This window comes from Natrix helvetica (assembly GCF_964273705.1).
Source record: "Natrix helvetica genome assembly, chromosome: 5".
Classification (NCBI taxonomy): Eukaryota; Metazoa; Chordata; class Lepidosauria; order Squamata; family Natricidae; genus Natrix; species Natrix helvetica.
Genome location: NC_138551.1, coordinates 148,999,029 through 149,019,876, shown reverse-complemented (window position 1 = coordinate 149,019,876; position 20,848 = coordinate 148,999,029). Strand labels below are relative to the sequence as shown.

Below are 20,848 nucleotides of genomic sequence, written 5' to 3'. Positions count from 1 at the left end.
CTCAAGGGAAAAAAGCACAACAGTCCAATTGCCTTTTGACAAAGCACCTTCGAGGTATCAAAAGCTAAAGTTTCCCCTTGCACGTATGTTCCTGACGGTGTGATCACATGACCATGGGGTGTGGGGTGCAACAGCCACGTGAAAAGTAGTCATGGGTCCGTGTTTTACAGTGCTGTTGTAACTTCGAATGATCACTAAACGAATTGCTGGAAGGACTGCCTTAAGGGACTTAAGGGACACGGTGGCTCGGTGGCTCAGACACTGAGCTTGTCGATCAGAAGGGTCGGCAGCTCGGTGGTTCGAATCCCTAGTGCCACATAATAAGAGTGAGCTCCCGTGACTTGCCCCAGCTTCTGCCAACCTAGCAGTTCGAAAACACCTTTAAAAATGCAAGTAGAAAAATAGGAACCGCCTTTGGTGGGAAGGGAACAGAGTTCCGTGCGCCTTCGGGCGTTGAGTCATGCCAGCCTCATGACCACAGAGACGTCTTCGGACAGCGCTGGCTCTTCGGCTTTGAAACGGAGATGAGCAGCGCCCTCTAGAGTCGGGAACAACTAGCACATACGTGCGAGGGGAATCTTTACCTTCACCTTTAAGGACTGCCTGTATACAGGACAAGCCTCTTAGCATTAAGGCTGATACACAGCTAATAGGACTTGATTTGGCTAAAACGGAAGGATTAAAGGGTGAGATCCGGGGGATTTACTGTCAATCCTTTCTATCAAGCACGGTTTCAAATTTGAAAACAAAAAGCAGGATTTCTTAGCATTGCAGGATGTAATATATTACACAGGCTTCCTTTCACTGCAGGGAAATAATGCCAGTTTGTGTATAGCTTTCTTTTTTGGTGTGTGTGTGTGTATGTTTGTGTGTGTAAAATCTGCTCCCTTTGCTTAAAAAAAAAAATCATAAAATTTCATAAGCGCTTATGCCCAGAGTGAAAGATCTGCTTTCCAGCTGTGTAGTAGTTATAAAAAGCCCTATAAAAAGTCATGAGCAATACCGATATGAGCTTCCCACTGTCGTATTTCATTTGGTATCTTTACTTTTGCCTGACGCTTAAAAAAATACAATCACCACGGAAGAATTAGGATAGTGGTGCACAAGCCATTGTGTGCAGATATATGGAGAACAGGGCTCTTTTAGATAAACCAGAATCAGCAAAATATTTAAAGCAGCTTTCAGAAGCGGTAAGGTTTCAATCGAAAGGATAAATCTATAGTCTTTCATGCAAGCTCCGGAGATAAATGCAGCACAGTCTGAATTAAAAGCACCAGAGAATTTTAAATGAAAAACATGCAGCAGAAAACAATGGCATTTGATAAAGGACCGTTCTGAGCTTCCAACACATTCCTTTAATAAATTAAAATTATTATGACATTCAACCATTTTCCTCAGGCCTGAAACTATACACAGTACATTTACAGTATTTATAAATAAATTATCACTATTATTATAAGCACATCATTTTACATACAATACTAACTCCCCCTGGGAGGGGACAGATATTTGTAATTTTTTCTGGTAACTAATTTCTCAAAGGAAGGTTGGACAATGGGTGAACATGGCCAACAGTCCATCGTTAAAACAAGCTAATTTTGCCCCCTGTAGCAAAGTAGCAGCTACTGCTCGGGCTAAAGTGATTTCAGAAAAAAATCGAATTACTGACGGCCTTCATAGACCTCGCATGGGAGACCCCTAGGAAGTAATAAAAAAAAAAGTTAATTCAGCAACTCTTCCCTTAAAGCATGATTGGATCATAATTTTCCCTTGATTCGAGCTAAGCATAAATAGATGCGTACCTCAGATTCTCTGCTATGAGTGCTTTCTGAATGAAAAGCAGATTAAGCCTTGAGGTTCCTTTTAAGATTTCAGAGAGGGAATCAAAGAGCCCTAATATCTATGGAGAAATGTAAATATTTAGAGCCAGGATTATTGCAGACGCCAGGAAAAACGAACAGGGTTAACAGACCTCCCCCCACAATAATATAAAAATTATGAGTCCCTCCATCCAACAGGGCACAATTCATCCCTAAAAAAGAAAATATTCCATTCATCTATAAGACCTTTCCAAATATCCTTTGGTCCAGAACACGTAACACCTTGGGCATCATGGTCACAATAAAAGTTGTTGAGGTGATTTTTTGACTGAAGGCTATATATTCTCTCATCGCCAGAAAGGCAGTGACAGCAGATAAATTCTGGGTGAATTAAGCCCGACTTGTCAAAACTAGGCTTGCTGCAGACAGCCAGGGCGTGCAAACGAGACTATTGTTATTTGCAACCTCTCAAATAGCTCTCTTAAAATAAAGAAATTGGTCAAGGAAGGCATCCAATTTAGTCATCTCCCGTTTCAGCTCATCATAATCTAGAGTTATAGCTCAAATGCAACTCCCTAAGAATATCCCGTTTTAATCATCAACATTGCATTTGAAAAAAGGTGAACGGCATTAAATTTTAAAAACATCTAAATTCTCTTAGGGCTGAAGCAGCGTGGATGTTCAGTCAAAATGAAGCTGTCTTCTTCAGTAGTTAAGAAGTTAACCTCTTAAAAATAGCGGATCTTCCCCAGCCATCCAGTAGGCCATTCTTAGTGCATCATGATGGATCCAGCCTCCGATCAAGTGGATCACTTTAAAATGTTGTCATTACAGATTAAAACACCCCCTCCCTTTTGAGTAAAAGGGAAAGACGATTCAAAGAGCAAACTGTAGCAATCAGGAAGTGGAAGATGTTGCAATAACGGACACTCAAGAAATTATCCAAGTGAAATTAGAAGCCTCAAGTCAAACATTTTTGAATCTCCGACAGAAGTCGCTACTTCGGTTCAGAAATTGCATGATTGCAGCACCTTCATTTGTAATTCCATTGGGGTTCATGGCTGAATTGCTCTGCAGATACGGGGACACTTTTAACGCACCAACAGCCGTGGGGAAAAACCAAAATCGACATCCTTTTGAAGTAGGGGAGAAACGGTCGCCAGTACCGGCATTTGCCCAAAATGTACACGTATCGTCATGGAGAATGGCTGTGTCACTTCACACAGTTGTTTTGGAACTCGTTTTTTAAACGTTTCACGCGCCACAGAGCGACGTATAATTTATAGTCCTAAGGTTTTGGGGGGAACGCAGAAGGCTCCGTGTTCTTCCGTAGCTTTTTGTTAAGTCAAATGAAAATAGAGTTACTCTGAAAGTTTTTTTTAAAAAACGACAAAGTATGATTAGGCATATTGGGTGAAAGTTCAGCACAGGGAAGAGATTTGAGCGTGACACCTGTCCGTCCCTTGCAGCCGCCCTCCCCATTCGGCTTCCCTTCCTCCCTTCCAGTCCAAGGGTTTCAGGGTATGCCATCTTTTCTCTGGCAGCACTGGGAAGGAGGCACGTTCCAGTCGTACACGTACGAGAGTCGGAGTTTCACCTCCTCCTTGCAAAGCTTCCCCTCCTTGGCCAGAGTCTGATGCTTCTCCAGCATGTCCTCCAGGCTCTGCTTGTGCGTCACCACATACTTATTGTTGCAACCGCGCGACTTGTACTCGGTGTCAAAGCGAGGGTCATGAATCCTCTTGACGTCCACGGGAGCCAGCCAGGCACCCAAGGAGACGTCCTCGCTTTGCCAGAGGTTGAGATAGTCTTGGCTCAGACGCAGGTAGCGCACCAGGTCGGATGAGATGACGTAGCCCCCGCCCAGGGCGTAAGGCAGGTAGTAGTCGCACAGCAGCCAGGCATTCTCTTTCCACTTGCCGCCCGACTTCACGCGGCCGCGGCCCGAGAAGAAGCCCCAGTAGAGGCGGCGCGGCTCCTTGGACCGCAGCTCTTCCGCCAGGACGTCCAGGCGAACAAAGGTGTCGTCGTCGGCCTTCAGGACGAAGCGGAAGTCCAGGTGCTGGTCCAGCCAGACGTACATGGCCAGGACTTTGGCGGTCAAGTTCTCGTAGGAGTCCCGCAGGTCGGGGAGGAGGAGGAGATCGTGGTGGCGGCTCTGCTCGAGTTCCAGGCTGTTCAGCTCCTCGCCGGTCAGCCCGCCAGTGCCCACCACGAAACGGCACCACAGGTCACTGCGGGGCACCCGCCCGGCCACCGAGAGCCAGGTGCTCCGGATGATACTCCGCCGCTCGGTGTACTTAGGCCCGCTGACCACCAGCACCGCCAGAAAGGTGGCTTCCTCCGGAGGGGGCGGAGGGGCCGCCGCAGGGGGGTGAGGGCCGCCCAGGGCCCCTCCTCGGGCAAGGGGGGGCTGCTGTTGCTGGTGGGGCATCCCCCACCCCGGGGAGGACTTGAGGCCCTCCGAGGTGCACCTGGCCAGGTAGAGCAACACTATCCCGAAGAGGGACAGCCCCCCCAGCAGGGTCTTGTGACGACAGAGCATGCGCACCAGCTTCATGGCGCCCTCTAGTGGGCGGGGCGAAGATGCCGGCTCTTTTCCCACACTCAGGGAGGTGTTGGAATGGGCTCCGCCCCCCAAAAGGCGGGGCAACGCCTTCTTCAAGGCTCAGCCCCGCCTCCCCGCCGAAAACGATCCAATCCCTCGGCGGCCGCTCGCCAAGCTGGGGGCCGATTGGTTAACAGCGAGGGTAGTCCCCGCCCACCGCAGGCTTTGGACACCCCTCGGCCAGGCCCGACTCTTTCTTCAGCGCTGCCTTTCCCTCCCCACTCCCTGAGGCAGTTTTGCCTCAGGTTTTGGCGGGAAGATTTCCTCCCTCCCACGGCTACGGACGGCGGGTTGGGACACACCTCCTCGGGCCGCGTTCGAAGATGCCGCCGGGTGCTTGCTGGATCATTGTCTTCCGCTTCGGGTCAGCCCCGGCAGAGTGGTGTTGTGGCCCGCGGCGCATGCGCGCTCGGGTCCTGACGCGAGGCCGTTCTCGGAAGGCCGCGCTGCTTCCGAGGCGGAGAAAAAACGCGAAAGAGCGGGGTCTTGTAGCGGAGGTGGGGGCCGAGCGCACTGGCACCACGTGACCCGCTTCTCATTCCATTCTCTCGTTTCCCTGAGCGCCCCCCTCCCTTTCCTCACGCCATCCCGACTCAGGGCAAGTGAGGCTGACGTCTGACGCCATCTTTGAGGGCAGGCTGCGTGCCATGATGGATTAGGGCAACGCAGGTCTGTCCGGCGGGGATTTATGAGACGCAGTTAATGCCAGCCAGTAGGATAGTGCAGCAAAAAAATAGGCCCTTTTACGCCCGAATGTGGTTCCAGGTTTGGGCGCGGCCTCCTTAAAGACTAGGCAAAAAAAAAAAAAGGAGCTGTGCTCGAAACAAAGATGGCTGCCTCGGCTTCGCTTACCTCAAAGGACCACTTCCAACGGCGAAGTCCCGTCCCCCCCCGCCTCGTCTGCCTTCAGGTGTCTAACTGGGCGCCTGCTCGTTTCGTAAATATCAATTCGAAAGACAAAACGTTTCATATTTTTATTTTATTTGGTGAGTAGGAAGGAAGTTATATTTATTTAGTGAGTGGGGGGAGGAATAAAACCGAGCCGCGCCTGCTAGGACTCGCTTCCGCCGGGCGGGCTGGCGGGAGATTGACAGGCTCCCCCGGGGCGGAAGAGGCGGGCCTCCGCCGGTCCTCCCAGCTCGGTGTGACGTTTCCGGCTTCCGGTCCGAAAGCGAAGAAGGGTTGTCCCGGCGCCGGGTCGGGCATGAGGAGGCTGGGCGGCCGACCGGGAAGGTCAGACACACTTGGACGGGAGAGTGGGAAGAAAGGCCGCCTCTGAGCATGTGCAGAGTGTCTAGAACCCGAGGAGAGCGCTTTCCTTGGTGTTCGGGCGACGGTTCATCTGGGCATGTACAGAGTGCCATCTCGGGGCTTTTCTGTCGGGGGGGAGGGGCAGCAAGCCGGATCCATCCGAGGGTGGTTGGCCGAGGATGATGGGTCATACCTGGGGAGCCAGGTTGGATCCGTTGGGCGGTAGGTGAAGTCCTCGACTTACGACCGCCACAGCCCTGGGTTTGTATTTGCCCCGTTTTACGACCTTTCTTGCCACGGTTGCTAAGTGAACCGCTGTTTAGTTGTTAAAATGTACCTAAAACAAACGGTATGTGCTTTTGTAAAAGTCCGGTATAGATTAAAAATAGATTAAAAATTAGTTTAAAATGTAAAAATACTTATATAGAGAGATTTTTTAAAAATGTAAAAATGCTTCTATATACAGATAGATTAAAAATAGATGAAATATATATATATATATATATATATATATATATATATATATATATATATATATATATATATATATATATATATATATATTAAAAACATTAAAATGAGTTAAAAATATAAAAATACTTCTATATAGATTAAAATATATTTAGAATGAGTTAATATATATATACATACAGATAGACTAAAAATAGATTAAAGTGTTAAAAATATAAAAATGCTTCTATATAAATTAAAATAGATTAAAATGAGTTAAAAATATAAAAATACTTCTATATAGATTAAAAACAGATTAAAAATGAGTTAAAATATAAATATATAGATTAAAAATAGATTAAAAATAAGTTTAAAAAATTAAAAATTCTCACTCTCTCTCTACCCCGCTCCTGGACATGGCAACCGTCATAAATAGGAATCGGTTGCCAAGTGGCTGAATGTTGATCACGTAACTATGGTGCGAAAGTGTGAAAAAGGGTCATAAGTCACTTTTTTCAGTGCCGTTGTAACTTCAGTCACTAAGTGGAACCATTGTAAGTCAAAGACTACCTATATTGGCTTGTTTGCCTGGAGGTTTTCTTTTTATTACTGTGGAATAAACTCTGTGGAATAAACTCTGACTCAAGAGTTCCTCTGAGAACGTGCAGATTGGTTTTCGCTTCTGCAGAACAAAGAGCAGCTTCTACTTTAAAAAGAAATATAGGAAGGATGTTTTTTCTTAAAAACTGTCTGAATATAGGGGGATTTCTATGCTGGAAACATCAAGGTCAACTCAAAGCCTTTTTTGTTTTTAGCCAATAAATTATCTTTCTTGAGGAAGAGAAATTAATTAAGGGGGGGGGGGAGGGACTGGTCAAGATTTGAGTGGAAAAGGCTTGGATGCTGAGAAGGTTAGTGACCAACGGGGAAGTGGAGGGAGCCGTGCAATTTAATCTAATTTAAAAATGAGATTTTAGTGAACAGATTTGTTAAAAGGGGAAATGTAAAAGGTAGGTGTTTGCCTGACTAGAGAAGGGAAATTGCAAAGTAAATCAAGTCACCTTACTTGGTAAAAAGAAAAAAAATGTTCTTTGGTGGTTTTCTAACATAACACCTATTTTTGGAAATTCAGGTGTGCTGTCACCCTTTGAGCAGGCTTTCCAGAAAAGCATTTCAGTTGGAGTGAAAAGTGTTTACATTTCCACTGAACAGCTGGCCAAGTGCCAAATTCCCTGGCACTTCTGTAACTGCAGATCTGTAATGCCCTAAAAACCTGCTTGCGCCAATCCGGTGGTGATGTGAACCCACTCAAGTGAATGATTTAGAAGGGATACGGTGGGGCTTAACTAGTCATAGAAGGTAAAGGTTCCCCTCGCACATATGTGCTAGTCGTTCCCGACTCTAGGGGGCGGTGCTCATCTCCGTTTCAAAGCCAAAGAGCCAGCGCTGTCCGAAGACGTCTCTGTGGTCATGTGGCCGGCATGACTCAACTCCCGAAGGCGCACGGAATGCTGTTCCCTTCCCACCAAAGGTGGTTCCTATTTTTCCATTTGCATTTTTACGTGCTTTCGAACTGCTAGGTTGGGCAGAAGCTGAGACAAGGAATGGGAGCTCACTCCGTTACGCGGCGCTAGGGATTTGAACCGCCAAACTGATCGACCAGCTCAGCGTCTGAGCCACCGCGTCCCTTTTAAGTAGTCATAGAGGTATCTTATTTTTTTCAAAAATGGGAATATAATGCTCATGGCTTGTCCCATTGCCCCCCTCCAGGTTATCCAGGCCCCAGAACCCTTCGCCCTGCTGACCTCCTGAAGGACGGGAACCATGGTTTCCAAACGTGTCTTCATCTGCAGCCTGGGCTCTATCTATTTATCCCTCCTCTTTGTCTTTTTGCTCATGGATGTCTACGCCCGGCCCGCCAACAGCTCCATCCTCAAAGAGAAAACGGCCGACAACAAAGACGATAACGAGATCCTCCCTCCGGACCACCTGAACGGAGTCAAGATGGAGCTGGACGGACATCTCAACAAAGAGTTCCACCAGGAGGTTTTCCTGGGGAAAGAGATGGAGGAGTTTGAGGAAGATTCGGAACCCCGGAGAAACCGGAGGAAGCTGGTGGTGATTTTCTCAAAGTAAGCCCCGTCTTGCTTTAGCTTGAAAATGGATGCTTTTCCCCCAAAACAGAGAGAAGGAGGGAATATAGGAAGAGTTAGGGTAAATCTTGATTACGGCTTCCCTCCATAAGTTGGAGCCACGATTGCTCTCCAAGTTAGACAGTTCTCCAAGTTATTCTTTAGGTAAAGGTCCCCCTCGCACATGTGTGCTAGTCGTTCCCGACTCTAGGGGGCGCTGCTCATCTCTTGTTTCAAAGCCGAAGAGCCAGCGCTGTCCGAAGACGTCTCCGTGGTCATGTGGCTGCCATGACTCAACTCCCGAAGGCGCACGGAACGCTGTGACCTTCCCACCAAAGGTGGTCCCTATTTTTCTCCTTGCATTTTTAAGGTGCTTTCGAACAGCTAGGTTGGCAGAAGCTGGGATAAGTCACGGGAGCTCACTCTGTTATGTGGCACGAAGGATTCGAACCACCGAACTGCCGATCTTTCTAATCGACAAGCTCAGCGTCTTAGCCACTGAGCTTTAAAGAAAATTAAGGGAAGGAAATCTGCCTTGGATTCTCGTTGCTTAAGAGAATGTGCTTTGGAAGGGACCTTGGAGGTCTTCTAGTCCAAACCCCTGCTCAAACGGGAGACCTTATACCATTTCAGAACGTCTAGCCTTTTCTTAAAAACATCCAGTATTGAAGCACCCACAACTTGGGAAAGCAAGCTGTTCCATTTGTTAATTGTCCTCCCTGTTTGGAGGTTTCTCCTTAATTCCGAGTTGCTTCTCTCCTTGATTAGTTTCCATCCATTGTTTCTTGTCTGGCCTGGTGCTTTGGAGAATAAGTTGACCCCCTCTTTGTGGCAGCCCTTCAAATCCTGCTTCCATGCCCTCCCTAGACCTTCTTTTCTCTAGACGAGCCATACCCAAATCCTGCAACCGTTCTTCATACGTTTTATCCTCCAGCCTCCTAATCGTCTTTGTTGTTCTTCTCTGAACTCTTTCCGGAGCCTCAACATTTGGGGTGTGTGTGTGTGTGATGTCGTCATGTGGGATTGGTAATGGCCATGCGGATATCTTGCCTGCAAAGGAAAAAAAACCTACTATTGTTAAGGGCAGAGCAAGGAAGCAAGTGGCGGTAATAACACGGAAAAGCCGAATTGCTGGGTTGGGACTCACTCCTCGATCACCTGAACTTGTAGGCCCCCTTTTTTTTGGACCCTGGGGATTGGGAATCCTCTTGAACGCTTTAACTCCTTTTCTTTTCCGCTGAACTTGGCAGGGTTGACATCAACCGGGACAAAAAAATCAGCGCCAAGGAGATGCAGCGCTGGATCATGGAGAAGACCGAGGAGCACTTCCAGGAAGCCGTGGAAGAAAACAAGATGCATTTCCGGGCCGTGGACCCCGACGGCGATGGTAAGAGAAAAGGGGGGCAGCCTTGGCCTTAAGTCAGATGGCAACCCTAGATAGGGGGAGAAGACTCTGCCTTTATGCGCGACGGCGTGAAGGTTGCTGAAGCTTCTCCTCTCCTTTTAAGGCCACGTGTCCTGGGATGAATATAAAATCAAGTTCCTGGCAAGCAAAGGCATGAACGAGAAGGAGGTGGCGGACAAGATTAAGAACAACGAAGAGCTGAAGATCGACGAAGAGAGTGAGTGTCTTTCCCCCACCCACCCACCCCGCCCCCGGAACAGGGTTCAAAGCCCAGACTGTGAAAATCACAATTTTCTCCTGGTTTTCCAAGTAAGGCTTCCTAATTCTTGCTTGGCACAACGTATAAAGTCACACACATCCCTCCCCTCCTTCACTACCCTATTTCCCCGAAAATAAGACCCAACCCGAAAATAAACCCTAGCATGATTATATCAGGATGCTCGTAATATAAGCCTGTTGTGGCCCAGCGGCGGCCGGCTGAGTTGTTGGTGGACTCTGACAGCTCAGACCATTATGGGGCTGCTCTGGAGGATGAGGAAGACTCTGGAGGGTGTGTGGAGTCAGAGCAGGGATTAGAGAAGCCTGTTGGCCACCAGGTGGCATCTGAGTCAGGGAGCAGTGAGGAGGAACAGAGGGAGGTTGTCCCTGATGTGGGTATGCGTCGAATTGATAGGAGACAGGAACAGCTGTGGAGAAGACATCATAGAAGGAAGTAGGGACAGCTGGTTAAGGGTGTGGCCCCTCCCAAAGAGTTTATAAGTGGAGCGAAGGGAGGGGAATCTTTGCAGGAGACAACAGTCCCTATTCAAGCCGTTGCGAAAGCCTTCTGTAAGTGTTATCTTGTGTTTGTGAAGAGAACTTTCTAGGCTCCCAGCCAAAGGGTGGCTTTATGTAATTAGTTGTGGCAGACAGCCAAGCCTGGGTCTGCATATTCATTGGAATCACGGGACAGAACAAAGCCCTACCCCCAAAATAAGCCCCAGTTAAGATTGTCATCCAGACGCATTTAGTACCATATTTCCCGGAAAATAATTCCTAACCAGAAAATAAGCCCTTAATGCATCTTTTGGAGCAAAAAACTAAATATAAGACCCGGTCTTATTTTCGGGGAAACACGGTATATTGCTGCTATATTCTAACCTTGGAGGGATTACTTTAATGTAGGTCACACAAGTGGGATAAAGGAAGCTTTTGTGCGTTTTTTTCTGGGAGGCCTGGAGTAATGCAACCGGTTTAGGGACGTGTTGGCAAGAGCGAAGAATCTCGGCAACAGGCAAAGATCACTCCACCATGGTTTGGAATCTGACCTACGGTGGCTTGGAATGGTCTTGGAGTGAAGCAGGGCATTGTTGTTGTTGTTAGTTGTGAAGTCGTGTATGACCCATTGTGACCCCATGGACCACGTTCCTCCAGGCCTTCCTGTCCTCTACCATCCTCCGGAGTCCATTTAAGCTCATGCCGACTGCTTCGGTGACTCCATCCAGCCACCTCCTTCTCTGCCATCCCTTCTTCTTTTGCCCTCCATCGTTCCCAGCATGAGGCTCTTCTCCAGGGAGTCCTTCTTCCTTTTCATCAGGTGGCCAAAGTACTTGAGTTTCCTCTTCAGGATTTAGGACCTTCTAAAGAGCAGTCAGGGTTGATCATCTCTAGGACTGACCGGTTTATTAAATTAAAACTGTTTAACTGCTTTTGGGGCCTTTAAAAATTGTGCTTGGCCTGCCCATGTGCCTGGACCCAGGATTGATAGAAACTGATCGAATGGAAAACTGAGATTCTAAAGAGTTCTGCAGAAAAGTTCCTCATTCTCTACTTTAATCATCCTTGTGTGTTGTGTTCAAACCCTCCTCACTTCTTGGGGATTAAAGAGTCCCTTCCACTGCTATTCCTGAATTTTCAGGACCCAACAAGGCCGGTTCAACAGAACCATCGTTCTTTCGAATGGGTTCTGTGTCCTGAACAGGATAAGCCCTCCGGAAACGCCAACAGAGGTGGTTTCCAAAACTCCGGGCCTACAAATTCCCGAGATCTCTTTTCGCCCTTTGTGGTGGTGAAACCAAAAACAAGCCATGTCTTGTTTCAATTCTAATCTTTGTCCAGCCATTTCTCCTAATCACATCTGAATCTCTCGCCAAAATCCCTTTGCTTTTTTTTTTACATGTCCACCACATATGGCAATATGTCCCTGGTACTTTTATTGCATTTCCAGATAGGTTACTAAGCATTTTACCTACCGTATTTTTCGGAATATAAGACGCACCGCAGTATAAGATTTTGAAGAGGCAAATTTTTTAAAAAAGTTTTTGCGCTCTGCAGACCTCCCAAAAAATGGACCTTTTTTTGCGAAAACAGGCTTGTTATTTATATATATATATAAAAAGGCATGCGTAGCCTTTAGGAGGCTTGTAGAGTGCTCCTGGGGGTTGGGGGGGCAAAAACAAGCAAAAAATGGCCCGTTTTTTCTCATTTTTGCCCTCCCCAGCCCCCAGGAGCACTCTGAAAGCCTCCTAAAGGCTATGCACAGCCGTTTTTGCAAAGTGGGCGGGGTTTTGGGAGGCCTAAAATGCTGTATTCAGTATATAAGACGCACCCAGATTTTCAGCCTCTTTTTTGAGGGGAAAAGTTGCGTCTTATATACGATAATCTTGCCGGAGGAAAATGCCGTCTATAAAACATTGTGTATAAATTCTCCTTGTGTGATGTGGCCAGCGTAAACAAGCCATGTCTTCATGGGTCAAAAATCTTCCAACCAAGTTCTCTCCTTGGTCAGTTTTAACCAGGACAGTAAAAGACCACTTAGGCCTTTTAAAACCTGGCCTTCAGAATTCGCTGAACCTCTTTTTTTGAATCTTCTCTCCCCCACAGCCCAGGAAGTCCTCGATAATTTGAAAGACCGCTGGTACCAAGCCGACAACCCACCGGCTGATCTGTTGCTGAACGAGGAAGAATTTTTGTCTTTCCTTCATCCGGAGCATAGCAGAGGGATGCTGAAATTCATGGTCAAGGAAATCGTCCGGGATTTGGGTACGTTCTTCAAAAAACGTTCTTCCAACTCCGATCGTCCTGGACGATCAGATGGCACAGTGCCCGGGCTCCTTTGATTTCACCCAGGGTGGGGTTGGGTGGGGAGGGGGGGGTGAATGCCAGCTGGGGAATTCTGGAACTCCCAACATCTGGTTTGAAAAACACTTTTGAGTTCCGATCTTCCCACCAGGGAGTTGTATGACTGAGCCGGACTGATTGTCAGGGTTCCAAATAGCATCCAAAATTAAATCAGAGTCCAAGGCAAAGTATTGCTCAAAGTTCCAATTTATGAAGAGAGCCATATTGGCACACCTGGGAAAAGCCGAATCTGAAGAAAAATGGGAAGTTTCAGATTCGGGTTTTCCCCACCCAGTTCCAAGTTCATGATCTTGCCTCCACATCCACAAGTCCATCCCATGGTCCAATCTTCCATTGCCATGCTGGCAGTTCCACCCATCCAGTTCCAGTCAGGTGCCAAGGTGCAGAGACAAAGGATGACCTTGGCTTTCTAGAAAGAATGTTGTTATGGCTACATACCATCTAACTCCGTACAATCCCCTCTCTCATTATCGCACAATAGAAAATGCATAGTAGAGTAATAGAAAGTGTGGCAGGCCAAAGATCCGAAAGGAATATGGCTGTAGGCCTGACACTGATACTTCTCAGCCCAGCTCTGAATTGCTGGGATTTGGGCGGCCAGGTGGAGGCGCTCTGAACTTACATTTGATGGTGAAGACTTGCAATCAAAACCCGAGATTCGTGCCGGGAGTTTAAAAAAAAAAAAAAAAAAAGATCAGACCTTTTTTCCAGTCAAAATTGTAGACAAGATTGCTTCTCTACAGTTTTGAAACCTTAATATTGATTACTGTTATATTTTATTGGAATTCATATATTCGGCGGTTTGAATCCCCAGCACCGCGTAACGGAGGGAGCTCCCGTGACTTGTCCCAGCTTCTGCCAACCTAGCAGCTCGAAAGCACGTAAAAAAATGCAAGTAGAAAAATAGGAACCACCTTTGGTGGGAAGGGAACAGCGTTCCGTGCGCCTTCCGGAGCTTACTCCATTACGCGGCGCTAGGGATTCGAACCGCCGACCTTTCTGATCGACAAGCTCAGCGTCTTAGCCACTGAGCCACCGCCTCCCTCTTTGATTGGTTGTTTTATTTTGAGTGATGGGTTGATTTTGATTGATTGAGCTGTCTGTCAACCATCCCGTCTCTCTCCCTCTCCCCCCCCCCCCCCCCCAGATCAGGACGGCGATAAGAAGCTGACCCTTTCAGAATTCATCTCCTTGCCGGTTGGCACAGTTGAAAATCAGCAAGCTCAGGATGTGGACGACGACTGGGTGAAAGACCGAAAGAAAGAGTTCGAAGAGGTCATCGACGCCGACCGTAACGGCATCGTTACCATGGAGGAGTTGGAGGTAACCAAGCCGTGGCTTAACGCCTTCATTTCTCCCCCCCCCCGCCTCAAATGACGTGTATTTCCCTCCCCCCCCCCCCCCCCCCAAACATCCCTCTGCTGTGGTTGCAGTCATTGAGTGTCAGGCCAGCAATTCTTGAAACAAGCTGAAGCCTGCTAGAGTTGAGCTGGCAATTCTCTGGAAACAGTCCAAAAACCCAAACCCCAGACTGCGTTAACTGTTTAAATTCCCCCCTCCCACGCTCCGCTTTTCTCACAGCAGGTGAGCCAACGGATGTGTGGGCACAGCAGTCTTCTGGGAAGTTGGTTTGCATACAGCTCTTACCACAAGGAAGAGCGGGCGAGACAGCTTGGCACTTTCTCACGAATCTGTCTGTCTGCCTATCATCTGTCTATCTTCCATCTATCTACCTCCCTACTATCTATCTATCATCTATCTATCTATCTATCTATCTATCTATCTATCTATCTATCTATCTATCTATCTATCATCTATATCTATCTATCTTCCAGCTACCTCCCTACCTTCCTTCCTATTATCTATCTATCTATCTATCTATCTATCTATCTATCTATCTATCTATCTATCTATCTATCTAATCTATCTATCTATCTCTATCATCTATCTATCTATCATCTATCTATCTATCTATCTATCTATCTATCTATCTATCTATCTATCTATCTATCATCTATATCTATCTATCTTCCAGCTACCTCCCTACCTTCCTTCCTATTATCTATCTATCTATCTATCTATCTATCTATCTATCTATCTATCTATCTATCTATCTAATCTATCTATCTATCTCTATCATCTATCTATCTATCATCTATATCTATCTATCTATCTATCTATCTATCTATCTATCTATCTATCTATCTATCTATCTCTATCATCTGTCTGTCCGTCTGCCTATCTATCATCTATATCTATCATCTATCTATCTACCTCCCTACCTCTCTACCTACCTATTATCTATCATCTATCATCTATCTATCTTCCATCTACCTACCTTCCTACCTACCTACCTACCTACCTACCTACCTATTTATCTATCTATCCTGTTTTCCCAAAAATAAGACCTCCCCGGATAATAAGCCCAAGCGGGGTTTTGAGCGCATGTGTTAAAATAAGCCCTTTCCCCGAAAATTATCTCTCCCCATCAGCCATGAGGTGACCACGCTCGCCACCTCCTGCACCTCAACAATAAGGTCAAGCGCTTATTTTGGGGGCAAAAGAAAATAAGACCCTGTCTTATTTTTGGGACACAGTATCTATCTACTGTATCTTTTTATCTATCTATCTATCATCTATCTATCTATCTATCTATCTATCTATCTATCTATCTATCTATCTATCTATCATCTACCTACCTACCTACCTACCTCAGCTTTCTGCAAACCAGGGGCCTTTCCGGTGTAGGAGCTTTATTTCCCAGGATTCTCTCTCTGCTGGGGAATTCTGGGAACTGGCTGAGACATTGGACCTGTCCCAGACTCGTGAACCTGGATTAAAACAAGTGATTTCAAGGTTGGCAACTCTTAAGATGTGTGGATTTCAACTCCCAGAATTCCCCAGCTGGCTGGGGAATTCTGGGAGTTGAAGTCCGTACATCTTAATGGGTGAAAAATGCTGGATTAAAACATATCCTGGACTGTACTTTTTTCCTTCATGGACAAAAGGGTGTCAGCAGATGTTTTTCTTCTGTGCTGCTCTGGATCTGTTCAAGACGCAGGTCACATAACCAGGATTACTGATTAATCTCGTTGGCACCGTTCTACCCCAGAATTAATCCCTCACTCATCCTTCCCCGAGGAGTTAGTGCACTAACGTTTTCGCATGTCTTCCTCTCGGAGTAGACGCTAAATGCGCAGCTTCCCCCTTCTGCTGCATTTCATTGCATTTGTTCAATTTCTCCTTTTTCACTTGAATCTTCCTTCCCCCTTTTTTTTCTTCGTCTTCTCCTGCCTTCGGCGAGTTCACCCGAAGCAGCTGTGCGTTACGGCAAAGCAATCGAGTCAAAATTTAATCACGCAGATTATTTTGCGCTTTACGGGAACGATCCCTCGTGCGTTTTTAATAGCTCCAGCTTTACCCCGGGGTACCAAGGTACAGGGAAGAGTTAAGGATCGTACGGTGGTCTCTTCCTCCCCCCTCCCCCGTCCGCCCCCAATATCAGGACACCTGTGAAATTGTTTCTTCCGTCTTTGATTCTCCATTTTATAACCTTTCCAATTTTCCAGAGACGACCAAAACGGCCTGCGAGATTTTCGTCAGGCCTCCTTGAGTAAAATCATTCCAAGTTTCTTAAGTGGAAAACCATCACAACTATTCCTCGGTTTTCCTTTGGAGGGGTTGGTCACTCATTTCTGGGCACCAAGCTTTAAAATAAAGTTAAAACAGAGCATCAAAAATAGCGCTGGAAATTCAATTTCTTTGACAAGAGATTGCGTGGAAATGAATGCAGACAGACAGGAGGGGAAAAAAAAGCAATGGTTCTTTGAATCAGTCTGGTCTAGTGGTTAAAGCTCCAGACTAGAAGCTGGGGAAAACTCTTACGTTCTAATCCTGCCTTAGGCATCAAAGCCAGCTGGGTGATTTTGGGAGGCCAGTCCCTCCCATTCAGCCTAGCCCACCTCACAGGGTTATTGTCGTGGGGAAAATGGGAGAAGGAAGAGGTTTTTGGTATGTTCTCACTTTGCGTTAGAGGCGGAATGTAAATAAAATAGAAATTTGCTCTGTCCTGTTCTCTCTCCTTCCACCGGATGGGACACACCTCCTTCATTAAATAGAGAAAGGAAGATAGTGGTTAAATCTTAGGCTGCTGGAGCCCACAGTTGACTCAGACGGAAACATGGGTGATATATATATATATAATAAACTAAATAAATAAGACCAGCTTGACAGTGGAAGCCCTTCCCTGGGGAGTTCTTAGGACCTTTTTGAGGATGGAGGGAGTGAACAAAGGCTTAGCTCACCCCATCTCGCTGTTCTGACCTAGGCTTTCCCAGAAGCACGAAGGGAAGTCTTCGTCCCGATAAACCCCTTTTGTTTAATTGACAGGGAATTCCTCTCCAGCAAAGTCTTTTTCCTCTCCCACAGTCTTTCAAGATGGTTAACCATTACCGACCTTTGTCAGGCTTGGAGAGTGGCCAGGCTGATATGTTTCAGACGCCGCAATACTTGGCAAGAAAGCAGGAATGAACTAATGGTCTCCTGCAAACTCCACTCCCCTTGCGCTCCTCTTTGATTTCCTCTGGGAGGGGCCATTCATCGCCCACCTGTGGCCTTCCTCCCAAGTCAACCCCTGTTCTTTAGCTGTTCCCTTCATCTGGCAACTCTACGCATGTGCACACTAGGAACAGGCTCCAGCTGTTCTTCTGCCCCACTGATGTCTGACTCTGAAGGCAGCTGATAGCTGGCATACGGCCCTGGCCCTCTCTCTGCCTCCGACGCAGAGCCCTCCTCAGAGCCTTCCCCAGACTCCAGGACTGGCCCATCTTCCTCCCCAACCTCCTCACTGTCCAAGTCTGCTGCCAGCTCCGCTGACAGGCCACATCTAGGGTACTTTAGCATGAATTGATGATTGTGGATGTTTCTTTATTCCTCCACTCGCTTTCCTCCTAGGAGTACATGGATCCCATGAACGAGTACAACGCCTTGAACGAAGCCAAGCAGATGATCGCTGTGGCGGATGAGAACCAAAATCACCACCTGGAGCTGGAGGAGATCTTAAAATACAGTGAGTACTTCACCGGCAGCAAGCTGATGGATTACGCGCGGAACGTCCACGAGGAATTCTGAAGGCGCGCTTGGAGAGCTCGGGCGCCCGTCGTCACGCCGCCTCGTTTTCCCCAAACATGACACGCGTTTCCTTTTGCCGCTGGGCCTGTGTTCTGTGCATATACCGTGTGGTGGTGTCCTGGACTTTTTTTCCGTTCTGTACATTAAAAAGCCAAATGTTTTTTTTCTGAACTCGCCGGGAGAGAATCCGGACACGGTGTTGATTTACGGTGCCACAAATCGAACAGCGTTGAAGATCCGATGATCCGGGAAACACCACGGGGGGACAACCTGATCCTTGATCACCGGGGGGGGGACGGAGGGAGGGAGGAAGGGTGTGTGTTAATTTTACATCAAGTGAAATCATGGTGCGGTTGTGTAAGCTCTTGTGATTGCTTTGAAAGAATGTTCTGGAAAACATTGTTTCACTGGAAACTGCTCCAACTGTTACTGGCTATTTTGGAGGGTGCGGCCCGAGAGGGTTATTGGGAGTCTCCCAACTGGAACCGGAAAATTCATTGTTAGGCAGCGGGGTGCTAAAGGGAGGTCTCTTAGGATCTTTTTTTTTTTTTTTGCCTGGTCGTTAAGCGAGTCAAACGGCCGTTAAACAAATCCAATTTTGCCCATTGAAAGGATGCCAATGATGACCACATGGCAGAAAGGCTCTGCCAGCGGTGGGATTCCCTTAACCTTCCCTACCGGTTCGCAAATGTCGTGCATTATGTTGCGGCAGGTGGGCGGAGCCTCCCGCAGACATCACTACCAGTTCTCCCGAACCGGAGAAAACTGACTGAATGTCACCCCTGGGGGCTGCGACTCATAAATGCAAGCCAGTTGCCAAGCATGCAAAATATGAAGGTGGGAAAAGCGTGATGGCCGTAACTTGAAGGGGGGAAGGGCAAGTTACAGCCATAATTCATAATTGAGGGGAGCCCTGTAGAGTAAGCAAGAGCAAATCTCGGGAAAAACCTGCCATCTCCTGGCGATCTTGGATACTGCAGCCTCCAAGGGTATAATAAAGGCTATCTATATGCCGTGTGTGTGTGTGTGTGTGTCAGACTGACCAGCCCGTGGACCGAAAGGCGTCACGTGTAAGCCCCGCCCACCCCGCTTTTGCCAAGGCAAAAAACGTTGCAATGTGTCATGTGACGCAATCGAGTTGGAGACCCGTCATCTGTAGCGCAAGGCATGAAAAAAGCGCCATCTGATATGGAGGGATTAAAAAGGCCATCTATAGCACAGCGCATGAAAATAGTGGAAATATACCGAATGGCCTCTGGTGGCCATTCGGGATATTTCAACCAGGCAGGGATTGCACAGACCATCTATAGCACAGGGTATGAAAACAGTGCCCTCCGGTGGCCATTCGGGATATTTCAGCCAGGCAGGGATTGCACAGACCATCTATAGCACAGGCTATGAAAACAGTGCCCTCTGGTGGTGGTATGCGATATTTCAGCCAGGCAGGGATTGCACAGACCATCTATAGCACAGGGTATGAAAACAGTGCCCTCCGGTGGCCATTTGGGATATTTCAGCCAGGCGGGGACTACAAAGACCATCTGTACACAGGGCATGAAACAATGCCCTCTGGTGGTGGTATGGGATATTTTTGCCTGGCAGGGAGTAGGAAGACCATCTGTAGCACAGGGCATGAAAACAATGCCCTTGGGGCGGCCATTCATGGTATTTTAGCCTGGCAGGGACTAAAAGGACCATCTATATCACAGGGTATGGAAACAGTGGCCTCCAGTGGCCATTTGGGATATTTCAGCCCGGCAGGGTCTAAAACCATCTGTAGCACAGGACATAAAAACAGTGCCCTCCGGTGGCCATTTGGGGTGTTTCAGCATGGCAGGGAGTAAAAAGACCATCCATCCTAGGGTTTGAAAACAGTGCCCCCCCCGGTGGCCATTTGGGATACTTCGGCCAGGCAAACTGGAAGACTTCTATCATATCCTTTGTTTAATTAAACTAGACCTACCCAGTTCCAGTCTCCTGAACATCCTTGCTGCTTTTCCCTTTCCGGAGACCTTAACATCTTTTTTTTTTATATTGTGGCGACCAGAACGGGATGCAGTATTCCAGGTGTGGCCTTACTAAGGCTTTTTAAAGCGCTACTACAACTTCACGTGATCTCGATTCCATCCCTTTGTTGAATGCAAGCGAGAATGGCGTGGGCTGTTTTTGGCTGCTAGCCCAAAAACTTATTGTATTGCTCTTGGTTTTCAAAAACTGCTTTCCTTTTTGTTTAAAAAGATTGACAGAATTGTCAAGAGGATGTTTAGTTCGGAAAAGATCCTGGGCCCAATTGCCAAGCCTTGCAATAGCACTTAGACTTATATACTGCTTCATAGGGCTTCTACGGACCTCTCTAAGTGGTTTACAGAGTCAGCCTTTTGCCCCCAACAATCTGGGTCCTCGTTTTACCGACCTCGGAAGGATGGAAGGCTGAGTTGACCTTCAGCCAGTCAGGATCGAACTCCTGGCAGTCAGCAGAGTTAGCCTGCAATCCTGCATTCTAATCACTGGGAAGGGAGGGAGGAAGGAAAGGGAAGGAAGGAAGGAAGATAGCAAGAGCACTGTAGACTTATATACCGCTTCACGGTGCTTGTACACCCTCTCTAAGCGGTTCACAGAGTCAGCCTACTCAGTAATCCTCATTTGACCGACCTCGGAAAGACGTAAGGCTGAGTCAAACTTGATCCAGTGAGAATTGAACTGTCAGCAGCTGGCAGTCAGCAGGAAGAGGCTGCAATATTGTACTGCTGGCAAGCTCCACATTAAGGGAGGTACCGAATGACGCAAAACTTCTCTGGTAAAGCACGAGATATTCAAAGAAATCTCAGATCTGAAATTTCCCAGAGGTTCGCAAAAGTAAGAGTCGATCCTGCCTTGCGGAGCTCACACAGTGTTGTGGTTTTCTCCCCCTCCTTCGAGCGCAAGCAGCGTC

At 47.3% G+C, this 20,848-nt stretch overlaps 2 protein-coding genes across 2 annotated transcripts; one reads left to right on the top strand and one right to left on the bottom strand.

Moving 5' to 3' along the window:
• Nucleotides 1–1,166: 1,166 nt before the first annotated feature.
• Nucleotides 1,167–5,390, bottom strand: B3GALT6 (beta-1,3-galactosyltransferase 6). Its single transcript, XM_081954740.1, has one exon. The coding sequence runs from the start codon at nucleotides 4,378–4,380 to the stop codon at nucleotides 3,337–3,339; it is 1,044 nt and encodes a 347-aa protein (XP_081810866.1). The 5' UTR covers nucleotides 4,381–5,390; the 3' UTR covers nucleotides 1,167–3,336.
• A 130-nt stretch (nucleotides 5,391–5,520) lies between these two features.
• Nucleotides 5,521–18,087, top strand: SDF4 (stromal cell derived factor 4). Its single transcript, XM_081955034.1, has 7 exons — nucleotides 5,521–5,661; nucleotides 7,900–8,261; nucleotides 9,512–9,648; nucleotides 9,770–9,883; nucleotides 12,529–12,687; nucleotides 13,934–14,109; nucleotides 17,740–18,087. Exons 2-7 carry the CDS (start codon nucleotides 7,954–7,956, stop codon nucleotides 17,914–17,916), a joined length of 1,071 nt encoding a protein of 356 aa, XP_081811160.1. The 5' UTR covers nucleotides 5,521–5,661; nucleotides 7,900–7,953; the 3' UTR covers nucleotides 17,917–18,087.
• Nucleotides 18,088–20,848: the final 2,761 nt, after the last annotated feature.